A 14,755-nucleotide genomic window follows, 5' to 3' on the forward strand; every position below is an offset into this window, starting at 1 on the left:
AGGAGACAATTACCAAAAATATTAATAGCAGACTCAGCAAAGCCAGTTCAGTGGGGATGTACAGTTGGATAGGAGATAGGAGACAATTACCTGTAAAAGAGCAGAGAAGACATGATCAGAATTGATAACTGCGTCGGTGAAACTGCGCATCACTCGTGACAGAGCCACTCAGGAAAGAGCCATGATGTCTGCGCCATGCCCCTGTCTGCGCCACCCCATAAGCTGCCATAAATTTATAGACAGCCTAAGCTGGGATGCATTTCTCAGTTGGTCATTATTGGGTCTGATGTGAGACACCTGAATATGGGGAGGAGATGGCCAGGGCCAGGCCAGACACAGGCTAGGGTCGTAAAGCTAATTACCTCTCTTGATCACTCAAGCCACATGGAGTTGAGAATCAATCACCAGTAATATTGCTATTGCAGTGTGTTTGTTATAGAGCTAGCAGTAAATATGGAAGTTTAAAGATATGGCAGCAGGAGACAATTACCAAAAATATTAATAGCAGACTCAGCAAAGCCAGTTCAGTGGGGATGTACAGTTGGATAGGAGATAGGAGACAATTACCAAAAATATTAATAGCAGACTCAGCAAAGCCAGTTCAGTGGGGATGTACAGTTGGATAGGAGATAGGAGACAATTACCAAAAATATTAATAGCAGACTCAGCAAAGCCAGTTCAGTGGGGATGTACAGTTGGATAGGAGATAGGAGACAATTACCAAAAATATTAATAGCAGACTCAGCAAAGCCAGTTCAGTGGGGATGTACAGTTGGATAGGAGATAGGAGACAATTACCAAAAATATTAATAGCAGACTCAGCAAAGCCAGTTCAGTGGGGATGTACAGTTGGATAGGAGATAGGAGACAATTACCTGTAAAAGAGCAGAGAAGACATGATCAGAATTGATAACTGCGTCGGTGAAACTGCGCATCACTCGTGACAGAGCCACTCAGGAAAGAGCCATGATGTCTGCGCCATGCCCCTGTCTGCGCCACCCCATAAGCTGCCATAAATTTATAGACAGCCTAAGCTGGGATGCATTTCTCAGTTGGTCATTATTGGGTCTGATGTGAGACACCTGAATATGGGGAGGAGATGGCCAGGGCCAGGCCAGACACAGGCTAGGGTCGTAAAGCTAATTACCTCTCTTGATCACTCAAGCCACATGGAGTTGAGAATCAATCACCAGTAATATTGCTATTGCAGTGTGTTTGTTATAGAGCTAGCAGTAAATATGGAAGTTTAAAGATATGGCAGCAGGAGACAATTACCAAAAATATTAATAGCAGACTCAGCAAAGCCAGTTCAGTGGGGATGTACAGTTGGATAGGAGATAGGAGACAATTACCAAAAATATTAATAGCAGACTCAGCAAAGCCAGTTCAGTGGGGATGTACAGTTGGATAGGAGATAGGAGACAATTACCAAAAATATTAATAGCAGACTCAGCAAAGCCAGTTCAGTGGGGATGTACAGTTGGATAGGAGATAGGAGACAATTACCAAAAATATTAATAGCAGACTCAGCAAAGCCAGTTCAGTGGGGATGTACAGTTGGATAGGAGATAGGAGACAATTACCAAAAATATTAATAGCAGACTCAGCAAAGCCAGTTCAGTGGGGATGTACAGTTGGATAGGAGATAGGAGACAATTACCTGTAAAAGAGCAGAGAAGACATGATCAGAATTGATAACTGCGTCGGTGAAACTGCGCATCACTCGTGACAGAGCCACTCAGGAAAGAGCCATGATGTCTGCGCCATGCCCCTGTCTGCGCCACCCCATAAGCTGCCATAAATTTATAGACAGCCTAAGCTGGGATGCATTTCTCAGTTGGTCATTATTGGGTCTGATGTGAGACACCTGAATATGGGGAGGAGATGGCCAGGGCCAGGCCAGACACAGGCTAGGGTCGTAAAGCTAATTACCTCTCTTGATCACTCAAGCCACATGGAGTTGAGAATCAATCACCAGTAATATTGCTATTGCAGTGTGTTTGTTATAGAGCTAGCAGTAAATATGGAAGTTTAAAGATATGGCAGCAGGAGACAATTACCAAAAATATTAATAGCAGACTCAGCAAAGCCAGTTCAGTGGGGATGTACAGTTGGATAGGAGATAGGAGACAATTACCAAAAATATTAATAGCAGACTCAGCAAAGCCAGTTCAGTGGGGATGTACAGTTGGATAGGAGATAGGAGACAATTACCAAAAATATTAATAGCAGACTCAGCAAAGCCAGTTCAGTGGGGATGTACAGTTGGATAGGAGATAGGAGACAATTACCAAAAATATTAATAGCAGACTCAGCAAAGCCAGTTCAGTGGGGATGTACAGTTGGATAGGAGATAGGAGACAATTACCAAAAATATTAATAGCAGACTCAGCAAAGCCAGTTCAGTGGGGATGTACAGTTGGATAGGAGATAGGAGACAATTACCTGTAAAAGAGCAGAGAAGACATGATCAGAATTGATAACTGCGTCGGTGAAACTGCGCATCACTCGTGACAGAGCCACTCAGGAAAGAGCCATGATGTCTGCGCCATGCCCCTGTCTGCGCCACCCCATAAGCTGCCATAAATTTATAGACAGCCTAAGCTGGGATGCATTTCTCAGTTGGTCATTATTGGGTCTGATGTGAGACACCTGAATATGGGGAGGAGATGGCCAGGGCCAGGCCAGACACAGGCTAGGGTCGTAAAGCTAATTACCTCTCTTGATCACTCAAGCCACATGGAGTTGAGAATCAATCACCAGTAATATTGCTATTGCAGTGTGTTTGTTATAGAGCTAGCAGTAAATATGGAAGTTTAAAGATATGGCAGCAGGAGACAATTACCAAAAATATTAATAGCAGACTCAGCAAAGCCAGTTCAGTGGGGATGTACAGTTGGATAGGAGATAGGAGACAATTACCAAAAATATTAATAGCAGACTCAGCAAAGCCAGTTCAGTGGGGATGTACAGTTGGATAGGAGATAGGAGACAATTACCAAAAATATTAATAGCAGACTCAGCAAAGCCAGTTCAGTGGGGATGTACAGTTGGATAGGAGATAGGAGACAATTACCAAAAATATTAATAGCAGACTCAGCAAAGCCAGTTCAGTGGGGATGTACAGTTGGATAGGAGATAGGAGACAATTACCAAAAATATTAATAGCAGACTCAGCAAAGCCAGTTCAGTGGGGATGTACAGTTGGATAGGAGATAGGAGACAATTACCTGTAAAAGAGCAGAGAAGACATGATCAGAATTGATAACTGCGTCGGTGAAACTGCGCATCACTCGTGACAGAGCCACTCAGGAAAGAGCCATGATGTCTGCGCCATGCCCCTGTCTGCGCCACCCCATAAGCTGCCATAAATTTATAGACAGCCTAAGCTGGGATGCATTTCTCAGTTGGTCATTATTGGGTCTGATGTGAGACACCTGAATATGGGGAGGAGATGGCCAGGGCCAGGCCAGACACAGGCTAGGGTCGTAAAGCTAATTACCTCTCTTGATCACTCAAGCCACATGGAGTTGAGAATCAATCACCAGTAATATTGCTATTGCAGTGTGTTTGTTATAGAGCTAGCAGTAAATATGGAAGTTTAAAGATATGGCAGCAGGAGACAATTACCAAAAATATTAATAGCAGACTCAGCAAAGCCAGTTCAGTGGGGATGTACAGTTGGATAGGAGATAGGAGACAATTACCAAAAATATTAATAGCAGACTCAGCAAAGCCAGTTCAGTGGGGATGTACAGTTGGATAGGAGATAGGAGACAATTACCAAAAATATTAATAGCAGACTCAGCAAAGCCAGTTCAGTGGGGATGTACAGTTGGATAGGAGATAGGAGACAATTACCAAAAATATTAATAGCAGACTCAGCAAAGCCAGTTCAGTGGGGATGTACAGTTGGATAGGAGATAGGAGACAATTACCAAAAATATTAATAGCAGACTCAGCAAAGCCAGTTCAGTGGGGATGTACAGTTGGATAGGAGATAGGAGACAATTACCTGTAAAAGAGCAGAGAAGACATGATCAGAATTGATAACTGCGTCGGTGAAACTGCGCATCACTCGTGACAGAGCCACTCAGGAAAGAGCCATGATGTCTGCGCCATGCCCCTGTCTGCGCCACCCCATAAGCTGCCATAAATTTATAGACAGCCTAAGCTGGGATGCATTTCTCAGTTGGTCATTATTGGGTCTGATGTGAGACACCTGAATATGGGGAGGAGATGGCCAGGGCCAGGCCAGACACAGGCTAGGGTCGTAAAGCTAATTACCTCTCTTGATCACTCAAGCCACATGGAGTTGAGAATCAATCACCAGTAATATTGCTATTGCAGTGTGTTTGTTATAGAGCTAGCAGTAAATATGGAAGTTTAAAGATATGGCAGCAGGAGACAATTACCAAAAATATTAATAGCAGACTCAGCAAAGCCAGTTCAGTGGGGATGTACAGTTGGATAGGAGATAGGAGACAATTACCAAAAATATTAATAGCAGACTCAGCAAAGCCAGTTCAGTGGGGATGTACAGTTGGATAGGAGATAGGAGACAATTACCAAAAATATTAATAGCAGACTCAGCAAAGCCAGTTCAGTGGGGATGTACAGTTGGATAGGAGATAGGAGACAATTACCAAAAATATTAATAGCAGACTCAGCAAAGCCAGTTCAGTGGGGATGTACAGTTGGATAGGAGATAGGAGACAATTACCAAAAATATTAATAGCAGACTCAGCAAAGCCAGTTCAGTGGGGATGTACAGTTGGATAGGAGATAGGAGACAATTACCTGTAAAAGAGCAGAGAAGACATGATCAGAATTGATAACTGCGTCGGTGAAACTGCGCATCACTCGTGACAGAGCCACTCAGGAAAGAGCCATGATGTCTGCGCCATGCCCCTGTCTGCGCCACCCCATAAGCTGCCATAAATTTATAGACAGCCTAAGCTGGGATGCATTTCTCAGTTGGTCATTATTGGGTCTGATGTGAGACACCTGAATATGGGGAGGAGATGGCCAGGGCCAGGCCAGACACAGGCTAGGGTCGTAAAGCTAATTACCTCTCTTGATCACTCAAGCCACATGGAGTTGAGAATCAATCACCAGTAATATTGCTATTGCAGTGTGTTTGTTATAGAGCTAGCAGTAAATATGGAAGTTTAAAGATATGGCAGCAGGAGACAATTACCAAAAATATTAATAGCAGACTCAGCAAAGCCAGTTCAGTGGGGATGTACAGTTGGATAGGAGATAGGAGACAATTACCAAAAATATTAATAGCAGACTCAGCAAAGCCAGTTCAGTGGGGATGTACAGTTGGATAGGAGATAGGAGACAATTACCAAAAATATTAATAGCAGACTCAGCAAAGCCAGTTCAGTGGGGATGTACAGTTGGATAGGAGATAGGAGACAATTACCAAAAATATTAATAGCAGACTCAGCAAAGCCAGTTCAGTGGGGATGTACAGTTGGATAGGAGATAGGAGACAATTACCAAAAATATTAATAGCAGACTCAGCAAAGCCAGTTCAGTGGGGATGTACAGTTGGATAGGAGATAGGAGACAATTACCAAAAATATTAATAGCAGACTCAGCAAAGCCAGTTCAGTGGGGATGTACAGTTGGATAGGAGATAGGAGACAATTACCAAAAATATTAATAGCAGACTCAGCAAAGCCAGTTCAGTGGGGATGTACAGTTGGATAGGAGATAGGAGACAATTACCAAAAATATTAATAGCAGACTCAGCAAAGCCAGTTCAGTGGGGATGTACAGTTGGATAGGAGATAGGAGACAATTACCAAAAATATTAATAGCAGACTCAGCAAAGCCAGTTCAGTGGGGATGTACAGTTGGATAGGAGATAGGAGACAATTACCAAAAATATTAATAGCAGACTCAGCAAAGCCAGTTCAGTGGGGATGTACAGTTGGATAGGAGATAGGAGACAATTACCAAAAATATTAATAGCAGACTCAGCAAAGCCAGTTCAGTGGGGATGTACAGTTGGATAGGAGATAGGAGACAATTACCAAAAATATTAATAGCAGACTCAGCAAAGCCAGTTCAGTGGGGATGTACAGTTGGATAGGAGATAGGAGACAATTACCTGTAAAAGAGCAGAGAAGACATGATCAGAATTGATAACTGCGTCGGTGAAACTGCGCATCACTCGTGACAGAGCCACTCAGGAAAGAGCCATGATGTCTGCGCCATGCCCCTGTCTGACATATCCAGCTAGACCGATATATAGCAAGCCAAACCCAACCCCCTCAACCCCCCCCAGCTAGGATCACAATTGATTATTAAACCATGAGGTACACTGTCAGAGTATGGAATGGTAAAATGACTAATTGTGATCCCAGCTGGCGGGGGTTGACATTGCTATATAGCTGTCTAGTTGGTTAGGTCAGACTAACTATTAGTAAGGCCTTCATAGGCTGAAATGCGTTAGTTTTGTCTCAGTTTGCAAAGTGTACTCCTTGGACAAAATAAAGAGAAATTTTTATTCATCCTCACCTGGTTGCTGACTTTATCTACATGAAAGTAACTATTGCCTAGTCATGAAGTGGTCCAACAAGATAGGAAAGAAATTGCAAAAACATTGTGCATTTACAGTAAGAAGATTAAGCATAAAAATAAAGCCTGAACCCCATAAATTTTTAGTTACACTACATAATATGTTGACAGTATAGAACACAAGAAATAACCTAACTTGTTGGCATAAACATTATACTCTACATGTTGAGGTTGATTTACTAAAGCAGTAGAGGTGGTTCACCTAGGAAAGTGAACTTTGCAAAATTTATGTTCACTTTGAAAAGTGACTGTTAGTTACTAAGGTGAACGTCTGATTATTTTTTTTTTTTATATCCAATTATGTATGGGGAGATTAAAAAACAGGATGTACGCTAGCACTTGACTGAGTATTTAAAGTAGACCTAGTTTTGTTCACTAAGATTCACTCTGCTAAATGAGCCTTCACTCAACTTGAATAGCCTCTACTTGTTTCCTAAAATAACGACTCACTTTTATGGACAAATTGGATACAAGACTCTATGCCCTCTTAAGAAGTTTTGCTAAGTATTATTGGGGGGAAAAAAGCTATTGGTACGGATGGTAGAGTTGGTAATAGGTAAAATGTATTAAGATAAAATGCATTATAGTATTGAGCCAGAATGCTTCAGTTGTAAAGTTAGAATAGGTCCTTTCAGAGTGCTTGTAGACATGCTGGTTATCAATAAATAGCTTTATGGTTTCAATTACAATGTTTCAATGCTTTTATGATTTTATTTTTCTAGGCTCCGTTCTGTGGGCATTAAGTGGCTATCAGTCCACCTAATGAATGAAAGAGATTCAAGATGCAGGCGCCCCGAGCTGCAAGGAAGTGTAATGTCTAAAGCCGTTAGCATTTATAGTACAGAGCGGCTGGTTGACTTAAAGCTGGATGATAAGGGAATATCCTTCTTCAAGGTTAACATATTTATTGATCTTTCTATGAAATATATGTCTTTTAGGTTGATAGCCATACATTTACATAAAATAGCACGCACAAAATGATCTATGACTGAAAATGTTCCTCTTTTTTTTATTGGGAAAAATAATGGAACCAAGTTATTGCTGTTTTCTTTGATTCATGGTTGGTAAGTTCCTCATTTGAAAGCTGTCATTTTTATGTTCATGTCATCCTTCATCTACCGTTTATGTATATAGTATCTTTGTCTTTTTGATAAATCGGGGAAATCTGGGCACTTAGACATCAATATTGACCCACTAGGGTATTTTTATTGAACTGCTAGTAAGGTCATCAACAGATCCATATAAGATCAATACAGATCTCAATTTAGGGTGGGATCATTCTGCAACTTATTTCGAATGTCAGAAGATGATCTAGTTTAAACTAAAGCAGTTGTACAAGAGGGCCTGGTTACTTGGTCTGGAATGTGAATTTAATGAGCCTTGAGAACATATGTTTTGTAACTTGTAGCCTTAGGGCTTGTTCACACTTGACTAAATTTCTAATGATTTACAAATGTTCCTATATCGTTAGTATAGACTTGTGTTAATGAGCTTTAGTATGGGCATTAGACTTGCGTTTTACAAACGGTAATGACGAGTTAAAAATGCTCCCCAAACCCCCTATGGGCAGTTTTGGCGTGTTTGATGAGCATTAAGGCGCGTTAAAACCGCTCCACTAACACCTATTCCATTACAGTTGTTAAACTAATCTTAATGCACCGCAACTGCATGCCAGAGCGTTTGCGAATCGTTACCATGGACCTGAATGGGTGGTGTTGAAAGGCCTGACTTGACATGCGACTTCAATTTTGAAGCGACGCTAACTCTTCATGTTTTGATAGAGGGGTGCTTTTAACTCCTCTCAAACGACTGCTTTTAATGCCAGCGTGAACTTTAGCCTTTCTCTTGTATGTTTTTTTTTTTTTATTCCATTGTGTCAAGAATAATTATTCAAATTTTTGTGTTGCTTTGTGTACTGTTTTTTTAGATTCATTAAAAAGATCAAAACTGAAGTGTAAACACAGTAATCTGTAGCTCATGGGCAACTTTCAGTTTATGAAATTACATCACGGTTAGATGAATTTAGATGTTGTTATGGGTTCCTGCTCTTTGCCTTATTGAGCAAGAATTAAGGTTTGTGTGGAAAGCTGTACCTCTAAATCTTAAAGGAGATTTGCACTTATCCTTTTCCTCCTGACCTTACTTTTTCCAACCTTACTTTTTCCACCCTCCATAGATGCATATTTACATAGATAAGATGGCCATGACCTACAGGCGTTGTTAACATCCTGTCCTCAAATCTTCACTGTCCAGTCTCCTGAGGTCGGACACATTTGGGATACAACCCCATAGGGGTCTACTGTGTGGCCAGGACAGTGAAGACTTGTGACCCAGACAAATACAGAAGGCCATAGCTGTTGGATCTAGGTAAGTATGCATCTGGGAAGAGTGAGGGTGAGCTAGGGTAGGTCAAGGAAAGGAGGCAAAAAGGATAAGTGCACTTTGTTTTGAAGTACATTTATCCTTTTAAGTGGATGTAAATCTGATTCATGAAATTTGAGCTGGGCACATATACCTGCAATGTTTTTGTTATCGCTTTTCAAAACACTAGGTCACGTAGCTGTCTCCTGCTCTGTTCTGTTATCAGCCTGATAACTCCTGACAAGTTCTCCATTTACATATGATAAAAGCAGCCTTGCCGAGTTTTGTATTGGGTAGGATGCTATAACTAGATTTGCAGAGCCCTGAACAATTCAACAAACAGAGCTGAAAGTCTCTACCTAAGAGGAGTGGGGGTGTGTGCCTTTCCTCCAATCAGCTGTCTTGGCTGTATGCCCAGGCTTCACTGCAGTGCTAGCCAGGAAGAGAAAATCTAACACAATGTACACTTTCTTAACAGTATATAAAGGTGAAGACAGCAGATATACATGTAAAACTCATGTAGGCAGATTTGTTTCATCCCTGTGTATCATCTGAGGCTGTTCACTTCACTGGGTGTATGTGAGTGTTTACATCTACTTTAAAACAACTAGGAGAGCATTTTGCAGACACCCTAACTTGTTGCTTTTATGCACCAAGCAATATTTTTACCTTTCCAAGCCCAGGGGATATGTCACACTGGATCTTATCGATACATTTACCTCCACTGGGGGGGGGGGGGCAAACATGGTTTGATGTAGAGTTGTCAACAAACATCACTCATGTCCATTATAACAAAAACTGGCATCACAGGCTAGCAGATCTGCATTTCCTGAATGCTGTCAGTGTGTACAGGTACCAGTGTTTAGGGTAGACATCATTGGTCGTGCCTGTGTCCGCAAAGTACTGAGACACACACACTATGAAAGAAATCTGTCATGAGAGAAATTTGTGGATAACTATTGCTGGCCCCCTTTTGAAAATGACAGACTGGTGTTTATGTTCTATAAGCTAATTTAGGTCGCTGGCTCGGAACAAGTATGCAGATCAAAAAAGTTACAAGTTATTATCGGCATATTTGTCCAGATCAAGAAATAAAGACTGTGAAGCTGCATTGTCAGCAGAACAGCTAGGCAACTAGCAAACTTGGGAGCGTTCAGCAATAGCAGTGTGCACCTTTTATTTCATGACCTCGTTCTTTAACATCAACTTTTTGTGTCTATTAATCTCAGTCATTGCTCATTAAAAAAGTACAAATGTTCATTATTTAGCACAGACCTGAGTTTTCTTAATACGTCTTGATTTTCTTTCTGTGACATCTCTTAACACAATTCAGGTTGTAGTTTTTCTATAATACAATTAGCCTTTGTTGTCCTTGAGGCTGAGTTTTTATTTCAGTGAACAAGGGTTTTTAATCAGTATGCAATGTGTATTGAATTTGTAGGCAGAGACTGTCAAGAAAGTAGCTGAAATCTTAACTTCAGAAAATGTGGACATAGCACTTCGCAAATCAGCCGCTGAACAGCTGGCAGTAATAACACAAGGTAAGATAAGCAAGAGGTTTGGTTTTCTTTTTTTCCTTTCACCTGAAAATAATCAATTTGATTACCTTTGCTCTTCTGCACAAAGAATACCTCAGTATTCTGAGGCATTCTCAGGTCATAGCAAATCTGTTCCTTTTTGTTTCTTTGAAATCACCAATAAAATTAAGACTCATTTTGGATAGTTTTTTTTTTTTTTTTTTTTTTTCTAAATATAATTTGTACATCAAAAGTCTATACCTAAAACTGCATGTCAGTAATGCCATATGAAGGAGCTAGTAATGGACAGCCTTGAGTGCACCTTGATAAAGCCAGTGTTTGGGTTGAATTTGGTCTGGTGTCTGACATGGTCATATATCCCCCTTGATAAGCAACGTTAAACCCATTTATTGTGTGTCAGCTCTGTCAGCCCAAATTTTAATTTGCCCCTAGCATAAAGTGAGGGAAAAATATTTGACCCCCTGCATATTTTGTACGTTTACCCACTGACAAAGAAATGATCAGTCTATAATTTTAATGGTAGGTTTATTTTAACAGTGATAGACAGAATAACAGTAAAAATATCCAGAACAATGCATTTCAAAAAAGTTCTAAATTGATTTGCATTTTAATGAGTGAAATATGTATTTGACCCCTTTGCAAAACATGACTTAGTAATTGGCGGCAAACCCTTGTTAATCAGAGGTCAGATGATTCTTGTAGTTGGCCACCAGGTTTGCGCACATCTCAGGAGGAATTTTGTCCAACTCCTCTTTGCAGATCCTCTCCAAGTCAATAAAGTTTAGAGGCTGACGTTTGGTAACTCGAACCTTCAGCTCCCTCCACATATTTTCTATGGGATTAGGGTCTGGAGATTGGCTAGGCCACTCCAGGACCTTAAAGTGCTTCTTCTTGAGCCACTCCTTTGTTTCCTCGGCTGTGTGTTTTGGGTCAATGTCATGCTGGAATACCCATCCACGACCCTTTTTCAATGCCCTGGCTGAGGGAAGGAGGTTCCCACCCAAGATTTGATGGTACATGGCCCCGTCCATCGTTCCTTGCGGTGAAGTTGTCCTGTCCCCTTAGCAGAAAAACACCCCCAAAGCATAATGTTTCCATCTCCATGTTTGACAGTGGGGATGATGTTCTTTGGGTCATAGGCGCCATTCCTCCTCCTCCACGGTGAGTTGAGTTGATGCCAAAGAGCTCGATTTTGGTTTCATCTGACCACAACACTTTCACCCAGTTATCCTCTGAATCATTCAGATGTTCATTAGCAAACATCAGACAGGCCTGTACATGTGCTTTCTTGAGCAGGGGGACCTTGCGGGCGCTGCAGGATTTCAGTCATTCATGGTGTAGTGTTACCAATTGTTTTCTTGGTGACTATGGTCCCAGCTGCCCTGAGATCATTGACAAGATTCTCCCGTGTAGTTCTAGGCTGATTCCTCCCCGTTCTTATGATCATTGAAACGCCACAAGGTGCATGGAGCCCCAGACTGAGGGAGATTGACCGTTATTTTGCAATTCTTCCATTTGTGAATAATCACACCAACTGTTGTCACCCTCTCACCAAGCTGCTTGGTGATGGTCTTGTAGCCTATTCCAGCCTTGTGTAGGCCTACAATCTTGTCCCTGTCTTCCTTGGACAGCTCTTTGGCCTTGGCCATGGTGGAGAGATGGGAATCTGATTGCTTCTGTGGACAGGTGTCTTTTATATAGGTAACAAGCTGAAATTAGGAACACTCACTTTAGGGAAGTGCTCCTAATCTCAGCTTGTTACCTGTATAGAAGACACCTGGGAGCAAGAAATCTTGCTGATTGATAGGGGATCAAATACTTATTTCACTCATTAAAATACAAATCAATTTTATAACTTTTTTTGAAATGCGTTTTTCTGGATATTTTTCTTGTTATTCTGTCTCTCACTGTTAAAATAAACCTACCATTACAATTATAGACTGATCATTTCTTTGTAAGTGGGAAAACATACAAAATCAGCAGGGGATCAAATACTTTTTTACCTCACTGTATACTAACTACAGCACTGAGAACCACTACAGGTACTGGGAATGTTGACAATACATGTTAGGAAGGCTATACAGCCCACCTAAATACAGGTAGCCCAACATGAATTGGAGGAAGACTCCGGTTCTTTACTGTTCATGGATACAACAAATATTACTGAGTGCTTTAGTTTGAATTGTGATCAACCAACAGATATTGCTCAGAATTAGATTATCCTTACAGCAATTGCATTATTGCAGCTGGACAGTAGTTTACATTCACAATCATTCCTACCTGATCTAGCGTTATTTATTAGTATTTAACAAATTCGATCATGCCTTATACTTGTACTACCATGTAATGCATTAATTGATAGGATTTGTTTCTTTTAGGGCCGTTTCACATTAGTGCACTTAAAAACATGGTATGCATTTAGCAAAAATGCATATCACATTTTAATGCATTTCTGGTGCTTTTCCTGGATTTCTGACCCCCAGCATGCAGCTGTGAAAGCTGAACATATTTAAAAAAAAATACACCATGGGTGCGTTTTTGGTGCCTTTCCTATGGGAGGTGCGTTTTTAAGACAGGGCACCAAAGAGGTAGCATGCAATGTGCCGCAGGTGCACTGATGTGAAGAGTTCCATAGGATTTAAAGAGAAACATTTTTATTGCGTTCTTGGTGCACGCTGTACAGCTAGGTTTTAGCGCAGTCAAAGTGCATCAGCGTGGAAAGGGCCCTTAGAATACATATCTTTGTGTTTTGCATGTGTAGTATGTGCTTTCTGTCTTTGGAATACATTTTGTTCAATACAATTTTTACTGGAGAAAGACAGTGGGTGCCAGGTCTTATAGTTTATGGAGTGCATTAGAAAGCGAGGTTGACCCATGCATTGGGTATACGCAGGCATATTTAAACACACTCCAACTGCTATAACTTGGAAAAGTGGATACAACTATAAAAATAGAACTTGTCAGTGAGTCTTTTTTGGCTGAATATTTATTTCTGTGACTTTAATTGAGCTTTAACTAATTTACTTGTCATGTAATGTTGTTGTATTGTAGCCATTGTGAGTCTGTAGCCACATCAGAAATATTTCTCATATAATCTTAGAGTTTGTGTTTTATCGCTTGAGTTTTATGATTTTTGTTTTCATAAATCTCTTTTGGGGGTGGGGAAGGTTATTTGGGTTCTATTTGGCCTCTGATACACTCATTCTATGGTGGGGACTGTTTATTCATATGTCTGAAATTGCACAAGATTCTTGTTTTAGAGAGGACCATGTTTTATGACATGAAAGAATTTGATATTATTTCCCTACATTTTCATATTTTTATCTACAGATATTACAATGCACAGTGTAGTTAAAGAGCAGAAAGTTGTGGAGACAATACGTAATGTACTGCAGAAATGTGTGCACCAGGATGGACAGGTTAGTACAGTCATTGTACAAGGTCTGTTTCATTATAACATGTCATCATTGCAGCCTAGTTTGTTGAGAACAAACATGGAACATTTATTTATCATTCTGCATGTTGGCTATTTTCTATAATAATTTGGTCATATTAACCAGTTCAATATGGGGCACTTTTACTCCCTTCCTTCCCAGGCCAATTTTCAGCTTTCAGCGCTCACACTTTGAATGACAATTACTGAACCATGCTGAGAACTAAAAATAAGGATCCCTCATCGTGCAAATCCCTGCTAATGCCAGCTATGAATACATTTATGAATATTGTATATAAATGAACCCCTATACGCTTCAAACTGCAAAAAGGGGAGAGGGGGGGAAAAGGATTGGAGTGGAAGCTCTAGGTATCATATCATCAAAAACTCATAATAAAAACCCTGTTTGGGCTCAACCTACTCCAATGACATAAAGGGGATAAGGAAAAGAGGAAGGAAAAACACAACCCACTGTGCAAGTACAAAAAGTCAAAATTTATTTTTGCAAAAACACATAAATGGAATAGCCAATGATAAAAACTGAATCAGTCACAACATGTCAATCATACTGTGAGGAAAACTCAATGTCCACCATTCTTGCCCCTATCCAGTGACAGTAAAATATATATTATATAGCGAGGAATGTGAAAGTACAATATCTTCAATCCTGAGCAGCAATAATAAATTGAAACATAGAAATTGCATGCATGTGAATAGGATGTGGAGCCAAGTTGGCTCCCAATGGGAAATGGATCCTAGGAAGATCAGACCTGGATCCTGGGAAAAAGGCACACTGGCATATTGTGGTAAGAGTTGTTAATTCCTTGAT

The 14,755-nt window shown here is 40.6% G+C and overlaps 1 protein-coding gene across 3 annotated transcripts in view; it reads left to right on the forward strand.

Moving 5' to 3' along the window:
• RTTN (rotatin) overlaps positions 1-14,755 on the forward strand; it is a 372,765-nt gene that overhangs the window by 166,700 nt on the left and 191,310 nt on the right. For all 3 annotated transcript variants that reach the window (XM_073631267.1, XM_073631266.1, XM_073631268.1), the window contains exons 19-21: positions 7,317-7,488; positions 10,397-10,496; positions 13,824-13,912. In XM_073631267.1, the coding sequence (XP_073487368.1) occupies positions 7,317-7,488; positions 10,397-10,496; positions 13,824-13,912 (361 nt within the window). The remainder of the gene's footprint in view (positions 1-7,316; positions 7,489-10,396; positions 10,497-13,823; positions 13,913-14,755) is intronic.

Source organism: Aquarana catesbeiana, linkage group LG05 (genome assembly GCF_042186555.1).
Source record: "Aquarana catesbeiana isolate 2022-GZ linkage group LG05, ASM4218655v1, whole genome shotgun sequence".
NCBI lineage: Eukaryota > Metazoa > Chordata > Amphibia > Anura > Ranidae > Aquarana > Aquarana catesbeiana.